Source organism: Dermacentor variabilis, chromosome 7 (assembly GCF_050947875.1).
Source record: "Dermacentor variabilis isolate Ectoservices chromosome 7, ASM5094787v1, whole genome shotgun sequence".
In the NCBI taxonomy this organism is placed as follows: Eukaryota; Metazoa; Arthropoda; class Arachnida; order Ixodida; family Ixodidae; genus Dermacentor; species Dermacentor variabilis.
Genome location: NC_134574.1, coordinates 10,827,724 through 10,849,722, shown reverse-complemented (window position 1 = coordinate 10,849,722; position 21,999 = coordinate 10,827,724). Strand labels below are relative to the sequence as shown.

General features: G+C 46.8%; 1 protein-coding gene across 4 annotated transcripts in view; it reads left to right on the top strand.

Moving 5' to 3' along the window:
- The window catches only part of Plc21C (Phospholipase C at 21C), a 571,303-nt gene that overhangs the window by 198,624 nt on the left and 350,680 nt on the right, over nucleotides 1–21,999 (top strand). For all 4 annotated transcript variants that reach the window (XM_075698222.1, XM_075698223.1, XM_075698225.1 and 1 more), the window contains exon 3: nucleotides 11,383–11,451. In XM_075698222.1, coding sequence (XP_075554337.1) covers nucleotides 11,383–11,451 — 69 coding nt within the window. The remainder of the gene's footprint in view (nucleotides 1–11,382; nucleotides 11,452–21,999) is intronic.

The window sequence follows — 21,999 nt, the reverse complement described above, 5'->3', positions numbered from 1 at the left end:
GGGCCCGTTAAAGTGTTGCACAAACTTTGAGATACTAACTATGCTCTGAAAATGCCCGGTCGCAGGAAGGAGGTGAGGATATATCACTGCAATTTGATGAAGCCGTATGTAGAGTGGAGCGGAGTCGTTAACTGTACCATCAAAGAGCAGGATGACACTAGTACCAAGTTTAAGGAGTATAGGGCGACCTCCAACTCTGAAATCGGCCTAGAAGAAGTAGTAGAACACTCGGTAAGCTCGCACGCTCTAAGACCCGAGCAGCTAGATGAGCTAAAAGAGGTGTTAGGGGAATATCTCGACAGATTCAGCGATCGGCCGGGTAGAACCGAACTAATAACGCATGAAATTGAGCTGACATCAATCAACCGAACCAGTAAGATCAAAGCCTTACAGGGTGTCTCCAAGACAGCGAGAGATTATGGAGGCAGAGGTACAGCGCATGCTCCCCGCAGGGGCGTCTGCGTAAGCAGGCGTTTGGTGTGTTGCGACACCACGTACCCGAGCACACGAGGGTTGGACCCTCCTGCGTGTAACCGTGCGCGGCTTAGCCGTGTCTGGGGAAAGGGGGATCCTGGGGGTTGAGCTGATGCTGGGTGTTCGGACCTTTAAGGCCCCCCGGCGGAGGCAACACACCCCTTTGGCCTCTGCTTCACATAGACGGCACCCCCGGACTGACCCACCCGGGGGAAATCGGTAGTTGCCTTTTCCTGTCTCTCTCCCCTTTAGCCTTCGTCTTTCTCTCACTTTTTATCTTTCCTGTCCCCTCCTAGCTTCCGCTTACTTCCAATTTTTCCAGGCAGCAAGGGTTAACCTTGTGTGAATAGCCAACCTAGGTTATTTCGTATTTGGTTATAGTGGTAACGTACTGCTGGCGTTTGCAGGCCGTGTTTTACGGATCCTGCAGCGTCCCCTTGTAGGACTCCACGGTGGGTGGCTGGCGTTACTGCCGAAATTACAATCTCTTATGGCTTCTTCATTCCCCCCATTACCTGATCGCTCCCTCAAGAGGGGGCGCACCGATGAAGTCTTTGAATTTTTTGCCCGCCAAAAAGAAACTTTTCCTCGTTTCCATGTAGTGCACTCCGAAACACCAGGCAAACCCGTGCGAACAATCTCTCCATTCCTCGTATCCAAGTCTCTTACCCAAGTTTTTGGCACAGGTTATAAAGCATCCAGAATGGCAAGCGGCGATCTCCTCTTGGAGCTCCGCAACCAAAAACAATATGAAAATCTACCCAATCTAGTTTCATTTGGTGACGCCAAAGTAACAGTAACTCCTCATCGTACCATGAATACCACCCGTGGCGTAGTCTCCGATGATGATTTATTGGAGCTTACTGAGGCTGAGCTCTTGGAGGGCTTTAGCGAACAGAATGTCATAAATGTCAAAAGAATCAAGATGAGGCGAGACGGAAAAGAAATTGCGACCAAACACCTAATACTCACATTCAATTCAAGTGTCCTGCCCGAGTCAATCGAGGCCGGGTACATCAAACTTCGTGTAAGACCGTATGTGCCAAATCCCCTGAGATGTTTCAAATGCCAACGTTTCGGCCACAGCTCGCAGAGCTGCCGAGGTCGCCAAACATGTGCGAAATGCAGTGCCCATGAACACACGTCTGAAGCTTGCGATAACCATTTGCATTGTGTAAACTGTGATGGAGAGCACGCCGCGTACTCGCGGTCGTGCCCTTCTTGGAAAAAAGAAAAAGAAATTGTCACGATCAAAGTGAAAGAAAATATATCGTTCAAGGAGGCACGTAGGCGGGTGGCATACCTGCCTAAGAACACATTTGCCGAAGTGGCGCGTCAGGGGGCAGCGCCACAACGGTCTCTGGCGGCTGACCGTCCCACACCCAGTGAGGCGGCAGTGACGCCATCCGCCCCCTCGGCGGCTGCAGCTAACGCTGCTACGCCAACACAGCAGACGGGGCCATCGACCCCGAAGGTGGGCGCAGCCGAGGCTGCGCCAACCTCCCCGGCTCCTTCCAGCGCTGGCAACAGCCGGCGCAGCCAAATCCCTCAGGGAGCCCCATCGACCTCCGGGCTGGTGGGCGCAGGGGTCTTGCCTTCCGAGGCAGGACCCTCACAGAAAACCTCCCGCTCGCAAGAGCATGTGTCCGGTGCCTCACAAGAGGCAATGGACACTACACCTGTCCTCAAGGCGCACCAAACGCCTAAGGAGCGTCGAGACTCACTCGAACGCTTCAGAAAGAGCAAAACCCCTATTACAGGGCCTCGAAAGGGCTCTGTAATCTAGGGCATCCCTCCCGTTTCCGTAAACATAGCACCAATTTACTTAAAAAATGGATACACAAATAATTCAGTGGAACGTCAGAGGTCTTATTAGGAACCTCGATGATGTGCAAGAACTCATCCACAAACACAATCCAAAAGTGCTGTGTTTACAGGAAACACACTTAAAACTAAAACATACGCATTTTCTTCGACAGCACGTTACCTTTCGCAAAGATCGCGATGATGCTGCCGCATCATCGGGCGGTGTTGCCATCGTAATTCAGAAAAGCATAGCGTGTCAACATTTACAGCTACGAACGGCCCTCGAAGCAGTGGCGGTTCGAGTTGTCCTACTAAACAAACTTATCACTGTGTGTTCGCTCTACATACCCCCACATTACTAATTAACTAAATATGAATTTCAGTCCTTGATAGACGAATTGCCAGAACCTTATATTGTCCTTGGCGATTTCAATGCACACAACTACCTGTGGGGAGACCCTCGTATAGATGCGCGAGGACGACTTGTTGAACAGTTCCTTCTCTCTTCTGGTGCGTGCCTCTTGAATAAGAAGGAACACACATATTACTCTCTTGCAAACAGAACATATTCTTCAATAGATCTTAGCATAGTCTCCCCGTCTCTACTGCTTGAACTTGAATGGGAAGTTGCCAACAACCCTTACGGCAGCGACCACTTCCCTATACTGCTAAGATCACCTAAAGAAAACGAATATCCACCACACGCTCCTAGGTGGAAGATTGAGACAGCTGATTGGGAGAAATTTCGATCTCTTACTAGTATCTCATGGGCTGACATGTCTTCATTAGAAATTGATGCTGCAGTGGAGCTTTTCACAGCCTTCATAATAGATGCCGCATATAAATGCATATCACAAGTAAATGGCTTGGCATGTAAACGGCGTGTCCCGTGGTGGAACGACGATTGTAGGGTCGCTCGAAAGAAACAGAACAAAGCGTGGGGGTTGCTACGCGCCTCCCCCACTGCGGAGAATCTCATCAATTTTAAAAAAGTAAAATCACAAGGCAGGCGAACCCGCCGACAGGCCAGAAGAGACAGTTGGCAGAAGTTTTTATCGGGTATCAACACGTATACAGATGAGGCCAAAGTCTGGAACAGGGTAAATAGCATAAGAGGGCGACAAACATACTCCCTGCCTTTGGTAAACACACAAGGCGATACCCTGCAAGACCAGGCTGATGCTCTGGATGAACACTTCGAGCGCGTGTCTAGCTCCACTCACTATTCAGAGAACTTCCTTAAATATAAAGAAATAGAAGAACTCAAGCCTCTGAATCGGAAATGCACGCCAAACGATCCTTATAATCGCCCTTTTACCATTGCTGAACTTAAAGCCTCCTTGTCATTATGTCGGAGCTCTGCACCGGGCCCCGATAGAATCATGTATGATATGCTTAAACACCTGCACTCCGACACACAAATCACACTACTTACACTTCTCAATGCTATCTGGGCTGCTGGTTATCTCCCATCGAAGTGGAAGGAGGCTATTGTGATCCCTCTTTTGAAGCATGGTAAAGACACTTCATTGCTCACTAGCTACCGTCCCATAGCGCTTACAAGCTGCCTCTGTAAGCTTTTCGAAAAAATGATCAATCGCCGTCTGATACATCTCCTAGAGTCTAGTAAAATGCTTGACCCATTTCAATGCGGTTTTAGGGAAGGGCGATCTACAACCGACCATCTCGTGCGTATCGAAGCGAGCATTCGCGATGCCTTCGTACACAAACAATCTTTCCTATCTGTATTTCTGGATATGGAAAAAGCATACGACACAACCTGGCGGTGCTGGGCATCCGCGGCAATATGTTAACTATCATAGAGAGCTACCTAGAGAACCGTACATTTCGGGTGAAAATAGCTCCTACACTGTCGCGTACATTCATACAGGAAACTGGGGTACCCCAGGGTGGCGTACTGAGCTGCACGCTCTTTGTCGTAAAGATGAACACGCTTCGTGCATCATTACCACCAGCTATTTTTTATTCCGTCTATGTAGACGATATACAAATAGGTTTCAAATCCTGCAACCTCACAGTCTGCGAGAGGCAGGTACAGCAGGCCCTAAACAAGGTGTCCATGTGGGCAGACCAAAATGGATTTAAAATCAACCCCCAGAAAAGTTCCTGCGTTCTCTTCACAAGAAAGAGAGGCCTGGTCCCAGATCCTTTTCTAGAGCTGGGCGGACAACAAATTCCTTTTAACAAAGAGCATAAATTTCTAGGTGTTATACTTGACTCCAAGCTTACCTTCATTCCACACCTAAAATGTCTAAAAACAAAATGTCTAAAAACAATGAACCTACTTAAAATCCTATCCCACACAACATGGGGTAGCGACAGGAAATGCCTGTTGAATCTTTACAGGAGCCTAGTTCGATCACGAATCGACTATGGTGCCATAGTATATCAGTCTGCCGCCCCGAGCGCACTAAAGATGTTAGACCCCGTTCACCATCTGGGAATCCGCCTGGCCACTGGCGCATTTAGAACAAGCCCTGTTCAAAGTCTGTATGTCGAGTCCGATGAGTGGTCACTCCATTTTCGAAGAACATACATCAGCTTTAACTACTTCCTGAAAGTACGCTCTAATAAGGAACATCCGTGTTTCACAACCGTTAACGAATTGACGTGTGAAACACTTTTTCGTAAAAGACCCTCTTTGAGATTACCTTTCTCAATACGTGTAAGAGAACTTGGCGATGAAATGGACGTCCCATTTCTCGAACATCGCCTAATGCCTGCTGTTAAGCTATTACCGCCCTGGCAGTGGCAGGTGATAGAATGTGACGTATCGTTTCTAAAGGTCACAAAGCACGCTCCTGAGCTTGAAATTATCATGCATTTCCGGGAGCTTCAACTGAAGTACTCCTGCTCCGAGTTTTACACAGACGCATCCAAATCACATGCTGGCGTATCCTACGCTGCTGTTGGGCCCTCTTTTACTGAATCTGACGTGCTGAACCCCATAACAAGTATCTTCACTGCAGAAGTCCACGCAGTACTGCGTGCAGTAAAACATATAAAGAAACTGAAACTGGACAAAGCCATCATATTCACAGACTCGTTAAGCCTTGTAAAAGCACTCATTTCTTCTGAAAAGCATACTAATCCTGTCTTCAATGAACTCTACTCACTCTTATGTAACATCTACTTATCACATAGGCATGTAGTAATATGCTGGGTTCCTGGCCATAGAGGAATCGAGGGAAATGTGCTTGCCGACGAGATTGCCAAATCAATAGCATCGCAAGGTATTCGTTCTGCTGCTGTCCCTGCCACAGACATGAAGCCTTTTCTAAGACACAAACTCCGAAGCCACTGGCAACGCTTGTGGGACACAGAAACAAGTAATAAGCTCCACCTAATTAAGCCGAAGCTAGGTCCCTGGCACCCAACTACGAAAATACGAAAAACAGATGTCCTATTCACTAGACTGAGAATAGGACACACATTTGGCACTCACAACTTTCTCTTGTCCGGTAACGAGCCTCCAACGTGCGGCAGATGTGGCGATTGGCTGACCGTCCTCCATGTCTTGCTGGAGTGCCGGGAAGCCGAAAGAGACAGGAGGAAACATTTCCCATTTGCATACCGCCATTGTATTCCCCTGCATCCGGCTATGTTTCTTGGAGAAGAACCGCTTTTTAAGACCACAGCAGTCCTTGCTTTCTTAAAAGATGTTGTACTACATGTTATAAGCCCATTCATTTCGTAGCGCGTCCTCTTTCCAGAGGACATCGCTAGGATAGATTCTCTGTATAGCACATGCCTCTCGGCCCTTGCGTTTCAAGGGCTCTGGTGAGGCAGTAGTGCTCTTAGACAATTTTAGCATCTCGCATATTTTATATAATGCATCACTATTTCTTAATGCATTTTCGTGATCATAGTACACGTCATAAATCATTGCCATAATTTTATTACGTGTAATTTTTATGCAATTTGCACCAACTCTTTTAGGCCCCTTTACAGCCACGTCACATTAAATTCACAGAACCCATCAGACCACGACATATTCAATACCACTAGCATGGCGCTTTTTGGCCACACCTGGTCCTTGCGCCATTAAACCTCAAACATCATCATCGTACAGCGCATGCTAGAGTTGGGAGTTATTGAGCCCGCTGAGAGTGACTACACGTCACCGCTAATACTCGTAGAAACCCCTAACAAGGACCCTCGTCCATGTGTTGACTACAGGAAGTTAAATGCCATCACTAGGGATCAGCTGTACCCGATACCCAGCATTGAGGAACGAATTGAAAGAGTTAGCACTGCTAAATACATTTCAACTATAGATCTCGTGCGGTGGCAAGTTCCCCTTTCAGAAAGTGCCAGCCGCTATGCCGCATTCATCTCACCTGTAGGCACTTTTCGCCCTCTCGCACTCAGCTTCGGGCTGAAGAACGTGCCGTTTAGCTTCTCTAAGTTAATGGATATTGTCCTGAAAGACTTGCAGGAGTTCGCCTTGCCCTATCTTGATGATGTAGCAATTTTTTCGGACAGCTGGGAACAACACGTATCACACCTCAAACAGGTGTTCTCACGGTTGAGGGAAGCCGGCTTAACGATGAAAGTGGAAAAGTGTAGGTTTGGTTGTTCGCAGGTTACTTATCTAGGCCATGTTGTCGGTCAGGGCATGAGACGGCCGGCTGAGCTGAAAATAGCTACGATTGGAGAATTTTCTCAGCCGCGCACGAAAATGGACCTTCGTTCATTTTTGGGACTTGTGAGGTACTATCAACGGTACATTCCGAAGTACTCGCAATTGGCAAGTCCATTAACAGACGCCCTTCGAAAGGGAGCACCGAGTAACGTACACTGGGATAAGGACAAAGTGAACGCTTTCCAAAGTTTGAAAACGCTACTGGTTTCTCGTCCTGTGCTTCGTGCGCCAGACTACACAAAGGAATTCATAGTTCAATGCGACGCAAGCGACAGAGGTATGGGCGTGGTACTTAGTCAGGTCGGCGACGATAACGAGGAGCATCCTATCCTCTATGCCAGCCGTAAACTAAATGTAAGGGAGGAAGCCTACAGCGCTTCAGAGAAGGAATGCGCTTGTTTAGTTAGGGCCGCCCAGAAGTTGTCGTGTTACTTGTATGGAGCGAAGTTCATCTTCGAGACCGACCACTGTCCTCTGACGTGGCTCAATCAGATGTCACACAAAAATGGCCGCTTGCTCCGATGGAGCCTCACTCTCCAAGAGTACAACTTCTCCGTTAGATATAAGAAGGGAAAGTTGCATAGCAATGCGGATGGTTTGAGCAGACTAATTTGAATTGTGCGTTTGAGGGTCCCGCCTAAATTTTAGGGTTACTAGTGTTAATGTTGTTAAGCCAAGAAGATCCCTTCATTTAGCAGGATTCCCTCCATGATTGCTGAATTTGTCAGCATGAAATTGCTTCAGAAATTCGCATAGCGAAATGCAGCATTTTTTTGTTTCTGTACTTATGTTTTCTGTTGAAGCCTAGCGGGTCTAAAGTGAGAGCCAAGGTACGTCGTCTCGGCACAGAGCCGTGTTGTGGGGTTCATTTTGCTGTTGCCTGCCCTTGTTGGATGTTTTGGGGTGGTGACATCATTACACAAGTGGTCGCTGCGAGCCAAGGCATCACCCCCTGGCCACCAGCTGTTCCCTTCCTGCCCAGCGGTTGACAGCACGGACAGTCGAGAGTTTCCGGGCCATGGAGGCACTGTTAAGAACGGCCAGCTGCAGTGCAAGTTTTGCCGCCCTGTTGCGACTGTGGCGGCAACTTTCCTGGAGCGTCGCCGCGCACCTCTAGCCACGGCGTGACTAAGTCGACTGTGTGTGAACAACAATACGTGCGTCCTCGACTCTCCGTCGCTGGAGCCGAGTTTGACGAAGTCGCTATTATGACTAAACGGGCTCGGCGGACCAACTATTGTTACTGAGCCGCAGGAACGTCTACTGACACCCCTTCCCACGCGCTGACCAAGACACCAGACAATGGGCGGCCGGCGGGCGCGCTGCAGCTCGGGGAATAAATGCCCCTACGGTGCTGGGTCGTCTACCCTACAGTGCCTCGTATCCCCTACGGTGCCTCGTCTCCCCTGCGGTGCCTGGTCAACTCACCTACGGTACTTGGACGGTCGTTTCCGTCACCTGGGTATCAGGGAAGGACTGAGTGTTTATAAACTGCTGTTGTGCGGCTGCTCAGGACACTCTCTCTCAAGCAGTCATGTTAGACTGATGTACTTTCTCAAACAGTCATGTTAGACTGATATAAATACTGTAAATAAACCCATATTCCTCGTTCTCGATGAGAAGCAGTCGTTGTCTTCATCAACGTCCTCAGCGTGGATAAGTAGGACGACGGCATGGGCCAGCTGCCTTCTAATTCATGCCCGACTCCAATCTTGACAATGGATCACGAGCGATGGGATTGAACCCCCAATCATAACAGTGGCAACCACCCGGTTCTGAGCCAGTCACCCGTTGCGGATATGGTAACTAACAACAGTGTTAGTTACCATTTCTATCTTAATTTTCAGTTTATAAAAATGATTATATAGGCCTCTTTCAGGCCGGGTATCCCGAAATCCTAAATAATGTAATCCGGCAAAAAAAAAAAAAGAAAGAAGAGTCAATAACGAGCACCGTAACTACGGTTCACTATTTGGAACAGTCACACAGGTCGTGAGGAGTCCACACAATAGGTTCTTTTGTGTATACATCTTTAAAGCGTCTATATTTGCACATATATCTGGACCCGGAAAGGCCAATGTGGCTTCAACATAAATACATCGTTGTTTGTCTGAGCGTACGGGCAACAGTATATTCCTGCTGCTGGGACAATAAAGAGTGCCTATTAGTTGAGCGCTGTGTGCGCAATCATCCTCATATCCTTGCGCTATTGGTTGAATGAATGAATGAATGAATGAATGAATGAATGAATGAATGAATGAATGAATGAATGAATGAATGAATGAATGAATGAACGAGTTTATTTCTCCTGTTTACAACAGAAAGGAAGCAGAAGCTAAAGTCCATGTGGCCTGACAGAGGCTTCTCCTCCCATGACAATTCGGCATGCAGGCCGTACGCAGCAACATGTATCATACAGACATACAGAAATCATCTGCAGTGTTGCGAGCCAGAATATTACTTTCGTAAAACAGGACATGTCTGCAAGAAATATGAGAAGCCGACAGGATACTCGAAGTACGATACGTTTTGTTTCAGACCAACTACAAATTGAAAATAAAAGAAACAAAAGACTGACAATTTATACTGCGGTTCTAATCAGACGAACTCAATATTGTTCAGAATGAGACAAGTTTTGAATGATTTATTCGAACATTCCATAATTTCATCTTCAAAATCACGTAGGCGATTTAATAGTGAAGGTGCCTGGTAACTGACTAGTTGTTTTCCGTAATCGTTTTTTATTTTTGGTGTTCCCATGTTATGTTGTCGAAGGCTGTAGTGCGGATTGGTGGGTACATTCAAGATGTACTGCGATTTGTTTTGCTTAATGTATTGCAGCGACTTGTAATAATACACCTGGTTTGCCTTTAACATAGAACGTTTTATAAAAAATGGTGGGGTTCTAAAGTTTTGTACAAGGCCATAATATCCCTCGAATGCACGTAAGACTTTTTTTGCACCACTATCAATTTAGTATAATTTTTTTTGCGTAGTGCCACAAATTAATATGCAGTAGGTTAATCTAGAATAGAAGAGTGCGTAGTAGAATGAACTTTTCAACCATGGAGGAACCAGAGTACTCAGTCTGTATAAGCAACCAACAGTTCTGCTTAGTTGCATAGCAAGTTTGTCGATGTGCATGTTCCAGGCCAAATCCTCTTGGAACCACACTCTCAGAAATTTTTGACATTTTACGTACTGTAAACAAACTGTAAAACATAAAACTTTGAACGTAAAAAAAGAAAAGCGTTGTCATCTTATCAATGTCTTCCATACTGGCGATTCGAACAGCTGGCGAATTTTCGTCCTTGCCTACGAACTCCTTGCCGCCAGCCATCTATACGAACCGCCATCTCAATTCCTTCTTCCTTTCTACTGGGGCACCAAGAAGTTGTTTGCCATATCGTGGGAGGTGTTCATTTACGAACACCTTTGAGAACGACTGAAAGCCCAGTGCCTTTGTATCCATTCTGCTTTTCTTAGTTTTGCTAAGAAAGGCATTCCTCTTGGTTCTGCGGACAAACCGAACAATAATATTTGTTTCATCATGTCGAGCAGTAGGCACTCGATCAGCTCGCCAATTTTCCTCACGACTAGTGGTTCGCCTTGAAGAGGAATGCCCTTTATGTCAATGTTATTTGAACGTTGATATTGTTCGAGTTCCTCAATTCTTCACGATAGCTTGACATTCTCAGCACGAAGATGCTGGTTTCATTTTAGAGCCTGTTGTGTTCCTGCTTTCAGCTCAGTGACCTCTTAAAACTTACCTTGTAGCTACTCAAGTCTGCCCTGAGCTCCCGCCTCAAATCTTCAATGACCTTAGCCTCTTTGGACATTGGACAACAAAAGTGAACGTCAATGCACTAACAACACCAGTAGCAAGAATCAAACGAGTACAAGAAAGCTGATAGGTTGGGCAGCAGTACACAGATTCTATGATTTATTGACTAAATAAGGATATTCAGCTCACCTGCAAAAGCAGAGGCAATATTTAGGTATGGCTCCATGGGGCACTGCTGCCGAACTGAGAGAGGTGCTCACTCCGTTGATGGTTTTGTGCTGGGCCTTGGCGCTCGTCCGACCCTTGCGCAGTCGCAGAAGAGTAGCTCCGGCCACGTGATTCCGATCACTGTTGTGGTGTAGACACACGCGGCACTGCAGACGTCAGAAGGGGCGTAGCACGTTGGTCAAGTCCGGCTGCGGGCTGCAAAAGCAGAGGCAATATTTAGGTATGGCTCCGTAGTGCACTGCTGCCGAACTGCTGAATTCAGCCAGCGCTCGTCTCTCACGATGACCCATATGTGCCATTCTCATTTCCCCCCCTTTAAAACTTCCGTGCGCGAGTGATGTGCTGTAATGACGCGCCTGCTAACGTCATCTCGCCCCCACCGCCTCGAAAAAGTGGTACGACTAACTGTGTGGTTCCCGTGCAGGAGACAGAGTTCCTGGACATCTCCAGCATTCGGGACACGCGTACCGGCAAGTACGCCAGGACGCCCAAGGTGAGCTGACTCTCGTTGATGTATGCATTTACTTCACCGCAATACAATGCATTTGGAGTGGCCTGGCAATGACTAAGCCACCATTCTTTGACACGACAGCGTTAGCGAGCAGTTGGTTGAGGAATTTGTGGAAAGAAGCCGTTTATGAAGCCGATGATGGAATACGCGCAGTATCCCGAAAAACACAACTTCAACTAATGTCGGAGTACACGAGAAAATACATTTATCTCTCTAACTAAAACAGCTGTGAAAATAATGGCAGTTCTAACGTCCCAAGAGAGCGAGAGAGAGAGACAAAAGAGGAGAAAAAACAGGCAGGTTAGCCATTGAAAGTACCAGATGGCTACCCTGTGCTGGGGAAATGGGTAAAGGGAATAAGAGGAGAAAGAAGAAAAAAAAGGAAGCAGGAAAGTTCAAACAGTATCGCGTTACTACGCACTAGAACATTCAAAGATGGTCGCACAATTCGCATGTCCTTAAAAACTTCAGCAAGGCCCTTAAGGCCTTGAGTGCCGAAGCCCATCTTGACCAGTGTCCTAGAACTTTTTCCTCTGTGAAGGGGCGATTGCACAGTTTTTCTAGCACGGTTACGAGCACTTTTCTTGGCACATTGTAACGGAGACAGTCGCAAAGGAGGTGCTCGATGGTCTCCTCGCAGCCGCAGGTGTCGCAAGTAGGGCTGTCGGCCATTCCAATGCGGAAGGAATGGGAGTTCGTGAATGCCACGCTGAGCCACAGGCGGCACAGAAGTGTTGCTTCCGCTTGTGGTAACCCTGGTAACCCTCTAAAAGTTCAGCTGGAGCAGTGGTAATTCCCACAGAGTCTGCCACCATCAAGCTCAAGTCGTCTCACATTACGGCGTCTCATCGATGGCGGTAGAACTCGCAGCTATCCGTGCTGCTCTGGAGTTTATTGGTCACAAATCATCACATTCATGGTCCATCTTATGTGACTCGAAAGCAGCTCTCCAGTGTCTGATGTCCCTTTTCAACCACGGACCTAATGTGCAGTTATTCGCAGACGATCGATTACGCCACCATCATGCAATCGACAAAGGGCACATCATCTACCAGTGGATACCGGGTCAATGCAGAATTTCGGGAAATCACAGTGCGGATGACACTGCCTGATCGGCCCACGATGGTGCACATATTATACTTATACCACTGTCAAGAACAAATGCAGCCACAAGTCTTCGTTCTAGTCGCCCGCTAGCTTACACAGAACCTGTGGAACATCAGTGAATTCACGAACGCACGTCTCCACGGATTGGATCCATGTCTAACGTCCGAAAACGTCGCAAAAGGCTATGAGGCAATGGGGGCCTCCGAACTAATTCTCACCACCTGGGGCACATGTAACGTGTACCCAAAGCGCAGTGCATGGGCATTTCAATGCGATGCATGCTTTGGCTTATCTCAGGTACGTTGGGGGGGTTCTTGCCTCGTTTCAAGCCTGTTTATTTATTTATTTATTTGTTTATTTATTATGCCTCAATGGCCCCAGGGATGGGGTATTGCATGAGGGATGGGCTTAGTTTAACAAAACAGTGATTCGAGAGCAGCCTTGAAGTGATGAGCGTCGGAGTGGTGCGTGACGTCGGCAGACAGATCGTTCCAGTCCCTTGCGGTTTTCACACACACAAAAAAAAAATGATGGTACATGGGAGGTAGTCTGCGCCGGGGGAGGACACACAACTTTTCTGTGGTTAATGTGACTGGGATGATGATGAGGTAATACAGCTGAAATCTGGAGTGGGGAATGATATAATTTGTTAAAAAGACATTGTCTAGAAATATGATGTCGTGATTCTAGATTAGTAAGACCGGCACGAGTTTTTAGTTCATACACGCGTGCATGATGAGAATATTCAGAGTAAATAAACCGGGCTGCACGGTTTTGAACTGATTCCAGTGTATTACATTGGTTATGTTGATGAGGATCCCAGACAGAGCATCCATATTCTAACTTAGGGCCGACGTATGTAACATAAGCTAATAATTTTACTGATGGAGCAGAGCAAGTCTTGGTTTTCTCCTTCGGAACCTGACGGTTCGATTCGCGGCATTGGCTAAGTTTATGACATGATGTGACCAAGTTATTGTAGTTGAAAAGGTTATGCCGAGATGTTTGTATGAGTCAACGGATGAGATTTCGGAGACATATATAATGTATTTTCCTGATTGGGGGTGCCCTTTGCGATGGAAAGAAACTAGTGAGGTTTTTTTAGTATTTAAAGACATCGACCATTCGTTAGACCATAATTCAATGCATTTTAGGTCATATTGAAGCAAATCCATGTCTGAAGTGTTAGTTATGTGTCGATAAACTACACAATCGTCTGCAAACAATCGAATATTAGAAAATCAAATTCTAAGAAAATCACATCTACAGATACGTTCAAGTCGAGGTTAGAAATTAGATCATGAAGAAATAAAGCTAGTTGGGTATCATATGCACAAAGACCTTTACGGAAGCCATGTTGAGCAGGATGAAATAGGTCATTGGATACTAAAAAGTTTACGATTTGGGAGTAAATAACATGTTCCATTAGTTTACAACAAACACTGCTGAGTAAAATGGGACGATAACTAGAGCACCACGATGGAGGACCTTTCTGAGGACTAGAACGATCTTGCCTACTCTCCAGCCTTCCGGCACCACTTCTGATGACAATGACTGCTGAAAAATAACACATAAAATCGCGCTCACATTTGTTGTGGTGTTTTTCAGTATTTTAGCATTTATTACACCAGACGATGATGTAAGTTTTAATGAATCAATTAGTTTCTCAATGACGTAAGGACAAAAGGTAATATCAGGCATGACTGCATGATCAAAAAGAGGGAAGCGAGGTAATATGTTAGCAGGTCCAATTGTAAAGAAGGAAGAAAAGTACGGTTAAGTTGTTCAGCAGTTTCGCAATCGAGGATACGATGGTTCTGTTCATCAAACAGAGCTAATGCATGGGAGTTATTAGGGTTAATAACCTTCCAGAATTTTTGGGGGTTATTTCTTAACATAGACGGCAGCGTTTGTGAAAAGAAAGTGCGTTTTTCTTTATTGGCTAGAGCTTGTAATTATCTTTTGCAATGTAATATTTATTCCATGCACTTGCGTTGCTGAATCATTTAGCTAAGCGAAAATCCTTTCTTTTTAATGTTAAGACGCTTTAGTGCGATTTCAAACCACGGAGATGACTGCTTTTCGGTTAGGATGATAACGGGTACGTATCTTGCGAACACATTGAGCATTTTGTTTTTAAAAAGCAGCCAGTTAGTGTCGACAGAACGCATAAAGAAACTGGCGTGGAATGAAGCAGCAAAATTTGCGAGTTACGAGTTAATTGCTGAGTAATTCCCTTTGTCATACAGTCTGATCACTTTGGTAATCTTTGTAGGTTGCGTAAGCTGACAGGAGTACGATGCATGGATTATGGAATGATCACTAAGACCAGGCAGATGCGTCATTGCATATACTTTGTCAGGATCAGAAGCAAAAATTAGGTTGATATGTTAGAATTAAAACTTTGGCGTGTAGGTTCAGTGACAAGTTGCGTTAATCCAAAGGTTAGGCATGAGTTAACAAAATCTCTTTCGGTACTGTGTTGCGAAGTTGATGATGTTAGGTTAGTCCAATTTATTGCTGGAAAGTTAAAAACACCGAACAGTAACATCGGAGAGGTGTGGTGTAATTCAGTTGCCGAACGCAATGTTTCGTGGAATTCTGCAACAAGGTTAGGATCATGGGCGATACCAGGGGGGCGATAGCAGACTGCGATTATTATGGGCGGGTAACAGGCGCTACACAGGACGAACAGAATTTCTAAGGAAGACGATGTCTTAATTTCAGTACATTGAAGGTCCTTATGTGTGCCAATGAATACGCCGCCACCACGGTGGTAGTTCGATCGTGCCTCAACATATTGAAATTAGGGAGAAATGGCAGTATTTCTGTCTTCTATTATAGAGTTAAGCCATGTTTCAGTAATTACGATTAGATAAGACTCTTGTGTCGGCAAGATTACCGAGAGCGTCAAGCTTCGGTAAAATGCTTGTAATGTTAGTGAAAACAAACGAAAAGAAATTCTTTTTAGAGTTAGCATTGCTGGGGCCTAGGCATTTAAAGTACGAGGGACAACCTTTCCGGCGTTACGATCAAACGTCTAAGCTTTGTTTCCAATTGTTAGCTTGTCGTGTCGGAGCTTGAATGGCTTCTGTTGTGTCTTGATGAATTCGACTAAACGCCTTTTAGCTGTTAGAGTGTTAGGAGAGTAATCTTCTGAAATTCTATATTCAGTGCCCTTGAGTTTCCTACCTTGTGAAAGAATTTGTTCCTTTACTTTGAAATCAAAAAGTTTTACAATGATTGGCCTGTTGTTGTTTACTTCGAATTTGCCCAAACAGTGGGTACGTTTGATGTCCACTGACTGAACAGTTATATTTAATTCTTTACGGCATAGTTCTATTATTAACCATTCTGACTCGGCCAACGTTTTGCGTTCGCGATCTGTTAATCCAAAGCAGACCAGGTTTGAGCGTCGTGCATCGTCTTCCGAGTCGTCCAGCCTGGTCTTAATCAGTGCGATATCTTTCGCATTTTGATCGGCAAGCGTCCGGATGTCGTCAGCTTGTTTTTTTTATTACTACCAGGTATGTGCAGTTTTCTTCAATTTTGGCAAGACGGTCTTCCGTCTCCTTTATAGCGCTGTTGCTCTGGGACAGCTTACGTTGCATGGATTTCATTTTTCTTTAGCTGTGAAGTTTGGCCAGATTGAATTTCAGTCAGTGCTGTCATTATGTCACTGGACATTTGCGTTTCGCTTGCAGCGGTGCCAGGGCCTGGGTTTAAGTCGACGTCTCCTGACAGTAATAGTAGTTGATGAAGGACATGTGCACAATCGAAAGCAATATGAATACAACACTGTGGGCTCGGCAGCACAACAAGGGCCATATAACGAGTACGTCGTGCATACAATGAATACTGATAATTTACTTGCAAAATGAAAAGGCGTCGCAGGTAAGCGGTTGTTGTTATGGCTGTCCTGCCACCGAGCCGATAGAGTGCCGCGCAGCGCGGTGTCACACTTATATAGTCCTGTGATGAATGTGACGTTATCTGGTGGCTTGGTATCGGTAGAACCAGGGGGCGCACTTGAGAGGGCCAAGGCGGTGCCTCGTGAAGGGGATCATGAGCCGGCGACTTAGTAGTCTCTCGCGATGTCGGTGAGTTACGCTTCGTTCGGTGTGGCAAATCAAGGTTATTTTCTGCGTCTGGACAAGCCGGGAGCCAAGAGAGCTCCGGAATGTCGCCAGCGCGTCCGTTGTCGCATGGGGGAGGGCTACACCAGAGCAGAACCTGCAGAACGAAAAGGCGTCGCAGGTAAGCGGCTGTTGTCATGGCTGTCCTGCCACCGAGCCCATAGAGTGCCGCGCAGCGCGGTGTCACACTTATATAGTCCTGTGATGAATGCGACAGTATCTGGTGGCTTGGTATCGGTAGAACCAGGGGGCGCACTTGAGAGGGCCAAGGCGGTGCCTCGTGAAGGGGATCATGAGCCGGCGACTTTTAGTCTCTCGCGATGTCGGTGAGTTACGCTTCGTTCAGTGTGGCAAATCAAGGTTATTTTCTGCATCTGGACAAGCCGGGAGCCAAGAGAGCTCCGGGATGTCGCCAGCGCGTCCGTTGTCGCATGAGGGAGGGCTACACCAGAGCAGAACCTGCAGAACGAGAAGGCGTTGCAGGTAAGCGGCTGTTGTCATGGCTGTCGTGCCACCGAGCTCGTAAAAACAAAAAATGCTGATCACGCGCACTGCGAAAATCAGTGTAAGCGAAGCTTTCTGTGTGTTTGCGTGAATTGATGGCAATTGCGGTGACGTTGATAAAAGCTACTAAGCTGCTCGGTGCAATACGAGAGTGGTGATATTCTCCTTGCGTGCACCACTTGTGTTTCTTCCCGTAGAACACACAGCGAGACGTGTAGGCTTGAGGCGTTATCGTGGGGCATTGCTGCGGGAAGGCATTATGCTGTTGGAGGCATTACAGAATCAGGGTGTAGACGAGCCGTATGTGAAAATACTGAAAGATATCTATAGCGGCTCCACAGCCGCCATAGTCCTCCATAAAGAAAGCAACAAAATCCCAATAAAGAAAGGCGTCAGGCAGGGAGATACGATCTCTCCAATGCTATTCACAGCGTGTTTACAGGAGATATTCAGAGACCTGGATTGGGAAGAATTGGGGATAAAAGTTAATGGAGAATACTTTTGCCTTGCTTAGTGGAGCAATTGCAATGCATGCTCACTGACCTGGACAGGCAAAGTAGGAGGGTGGGTAAAAGTTAATCTGCAGAAAACTAAAGTAATATTTAACAGTCTCGGAAGAGAACAGCAGTTTACGTTAGGTAGTGAGGCACGGGAAGTGGTAAGAGAATGCATGTACTTAGGACAGGTAGTGACTGCGGATCCGGATCATGAGACTGAAATAATCAGAAGAATAAGAATGGCCTGCGGTGCATTTGGCAGGCATTCTGAGATCGTGAACAGCAGGTTGCCATTATCCCTCAAGAGAAAAGTGTATAACAGCTTTGTCTTATCAGTACTCACGTACGGGGAAGAAACCTGGAGGCTTACGAAAAGTGTTGTACTTAAATTGAGGACGACGCAACGAGCTATGGAAAGAACGATAGGTGTAACATTGAGGGATAAGAACAGAGCAGATTGGGTGAGGGAACAAACGCGAGTTAATGACATCTTAGTTGAAATCAAGAAAAGGAAATGGGGGGGGGGCATGGGTAGGGCATGTACAGAGGAGGAAAGATAACCGGTGGTCATTAAGGGTTACGGACTGTATTCCAAGGGAAGGGAAGCGTAGCAGGGGGCCGCAGAAAGTTAGGTGGGCAGATGAAATTAAGAAGTTTGCAGGGACGACATGGCCACAATTAGCACATGACCGGGGTTGTTGAAGAAGTATGGGAAGGGCCTTTGCCCTGCAGTGGGCGTAACCAGGCTGATGATGATGGTGATGATGCGGGAAGGTTAGCACTTGCATTGCCTCACAAGGTGCACCGCAGTGTGGTAGAATTGTTAAACTTTCATTAAGTAGGGGTGCTTTACGGGCCAGAACCACAATACGACTATCAGGCATGCCGGCCGAAGTAATTTTGATCACCGGAAATGATTTAACGAGCACCTAAATTTAACTACACGGTCGTTCTTGCATTTCGCCCCCATCGAAATGCGGCCGCCATGGTCGGGATTGAAGCCGTGACCTCGAGCAATGCCATAGCCACTAATGGTGTTTTCCACTTTAGACCTGGAGGGGGCCGCCGAAAACGTGGAACATATTTAAGCAATCTGATAGGGCCATCGGAAAGCAAAAATGTCACGCATCTGCGTCAGCAGGAGCTTCGTGTGTTGCGACACCATGGACCCCAGCACGTGGAATTTGGACCCCCTCCTATACATTCAACCAAGCGCGCCTTAAGCCTGTTTCGCATGATGCGATTTTCGTCGCACCAGAAGTGTGATTTCCGTTGTTTGCGACGAAAATTGCAGTCACAGTGCCGACCCCAGATTTTCGGCTGCGACCAACTGGTTGGCCGCAGAGTCGCACCGTCGCAGCCGTCGCTGCGATGTTCCGTCGAAATTGCGCGGAGAGCTATTGCGCCCATTTGGTTTGGAAAATGGCGTCTCACTCAAGTGCAATGTGCGGAGACGTGGGTTGCCGAATTCGGTACGTACGCGAAGGCAGAATAAAAGACTTGTACCGCAGATTCTATTCTCCCATTTTGTTGCGTTGACGTGCTACGCAGTACATGGGGCGCATTTTTACGTTTGTTGTGCACGCTTTTGCAAGTTGGGTGTTCGATCCCCACGATGGAACATGGCCTTTCGGGGTCATTACAATTTTACTTTGTTGAGTAGCATACAAAAATCGCGTGTACGGAGCACCTTAAATAATTTCAACCTCAGCTAGAGCAAATGACAAGACACCAAAGTACGTCAAGTTTCAACGTTGTGCTGAGCGCAGTACTGTTCAGTTGCATTTTCTTGTCAGTTTCCAAGCGTGACTTTCCGATGCATCTTAAAAGGTTATCTTATCTCACTTATTAAATTGGACGTAGCAAATGTGCAGGCTATCGTAACAAATTTTCTCCGATAGCGTTAACTCCGTGGCTTGAATAAACACCGTCGTCAATTTGTTTTCGAATATTTCATGCACGTTAAGTTGCATCTCTTCTCTGGAGAATTTTCTTTTCTGCACAGAAACCAATAAACCTTGAATATGTTGCGGAATTTGTATGCTTACTGCACCTGTATTAACATTTGCTTTGAACGGTTGTTAACTCTACAGTTAGTAAATTATTGGCTTCCTATAATTACACAGTGACAACGCAGCCTCCTGCACCGTCATGTAAAAATCGTGCGACAATGCGAAAAACAGGCAAAGTAAATCAAGACTGTGCTGTGAAGTCAGCCAGTTGCATCCCTTTTTGTGAATCTTTTAAGTATATACGGTTCTTGCACGTCCACAGCTTATCAAGTGTGCAGAAACATCCATGCTTTACATGTTTATAATAAGTTTGTGATCACATTTATTAGTGTGTAAAACCATATAACGATATCATCTGGGATTACTACCTGTATAAATAATGAAGTACCATGCTACTTGAAGAACATATAATCCTCGGATTTTAAAAGAAATTTTTGCATTTGAACTATACACAATGTGCAGTTTATTCAATAAAGGACCACAAACTGTTTTTTTTTGCAATGACACACTTAGTGCAAGTTTTACCTACATGCAGGCAAGAAAAAGAACATCTAGCTGTAGACAAAGAAATTGTTCAATTTATTCGCCTTCCACTGTGGCTATAGCATTGTGCTGCTAACACAAGGTGAGGGGTTGAATTGCCAGCCATGGCAGTCGCATTTCTATGGGAGTCATCGGTAAAAAAAGAGCTCTTGCACTTTGATTTAGTTCATAATCATTTATTGAAACCTTAAACCATATGCAAGACTATTGCATAAGGGGGCATGCATCGGCGTAAATCTGCCAATAACCAGGTCGAAGGTCGATAGACGAAAGGTATTTGACACCGTGAAGATAATCAAGAGAGTCGTCGATTCGTGGTAAAGGGTAAACGTTCTTATTAGTAATTCGGTTTATGTGGCGGTAAGCATCGCAGAAACGCCACGTGCCATCTTTCTTTTTGGCGAGCACGACCGGCGACGCCCAAGAACTCGACGAGGGCTCAACAATGCCTCTGTCGAGCATCTTGTTTACTTCCTGCTGAATAACTTGCCGCTCTGCTGTGGACACGCGATACGGTCGGCAGCAAATGGGAACAGCATCACCAGTGTTTATCCAATGTTTAACAAGGGACGTCTGACCAAGTGGTCGATTGTCATTGTCATGTCGCGGTAGGATAGCAAAATGCGATATAGGGCGGCTGCTTGGTCAGGTGCGAGGTCCGGAGCGACCATAGGACGTAATGGGCCGTCGAGGTTCAAGGCATGCTGAGGGTAGTCGGGCGGATCTGGAGACGCGTCGGCTGCAAAAGCAGTGACGTGGTCATCTGTCACCGACCGAAGCGTGGCCACCGCTATGCCTTCAGGTAACACTTACTTCGTCAAGCCAAAATTGATAACGGGGAGACACATCTGATTAGCGGCGAGGGCTACGACAGAGTGTGGCGCAGAGATGTCGCACGCCAGGAAGGCATCACGAATAGGTGCGACGACATAGTCGCCATCAGGCACGGTTCCTGTGGAGGCCAATTCGACGAAGGTTAGGGCTTTTGGAGGTAAGCGAGCAAACGCTGTAGTGCAGAGGGTGTTCGGTTGTTCGGGGCGAACGTCCAAAAGACGACGAAGCTCAAGGCACAGCGTACCGATGGCACAGTTGATGAGGGCAGAATGCGTCGTCAGAAAGTCGAGCCCGAAGGTTAGGTCATGATGGCAACTGGTCAGCACGGTGAACAGGACTGGAACTTGGCGGCCAGCAATTCCTATGCGAGCAGTGCTGACGGCAACAGTGGTGCCATTGGCGACGCGTACGGCTCGAGTGATGGCAGGCGTAAGAAATTTTTTGAGGTGACAACATAGGTTAGCGCTCATTATGGACACTTGGGCTTCAGTATCAATTAATGCCGTCAACGGAACACCATCTACGTCTACTTCAATTAGGTTCGTGTTGGTGAGGAGCATCAACAGAGGATTTGGACAGGACGAACTAGATGCAGCACTACCACCAAGAGCTGGATGGCCTAGTTTTCTGTCCGTCGGTTTGGCGAGGAAAAGTGGCAAGGGTGGGGAGACGGGGAGCGACACCGTTGAGGCGGCGGCGATCGCACGGAGGAGCGGCTGTCAGGAGCATCAGAAGTAGGGTACAGACGGCGAGGTGAGTAACGGCGAGCATCCGCGTATGGGCGAGGAGCAGGGAATGAGTTCCAGTACGGCGGCATCCAGGTGGTGCGGTAGTGGCAGGATACATGACCAATGCGGTGGCAGCGGAAGCAGATCGGTTTGTCGTCTGGGGTTCACC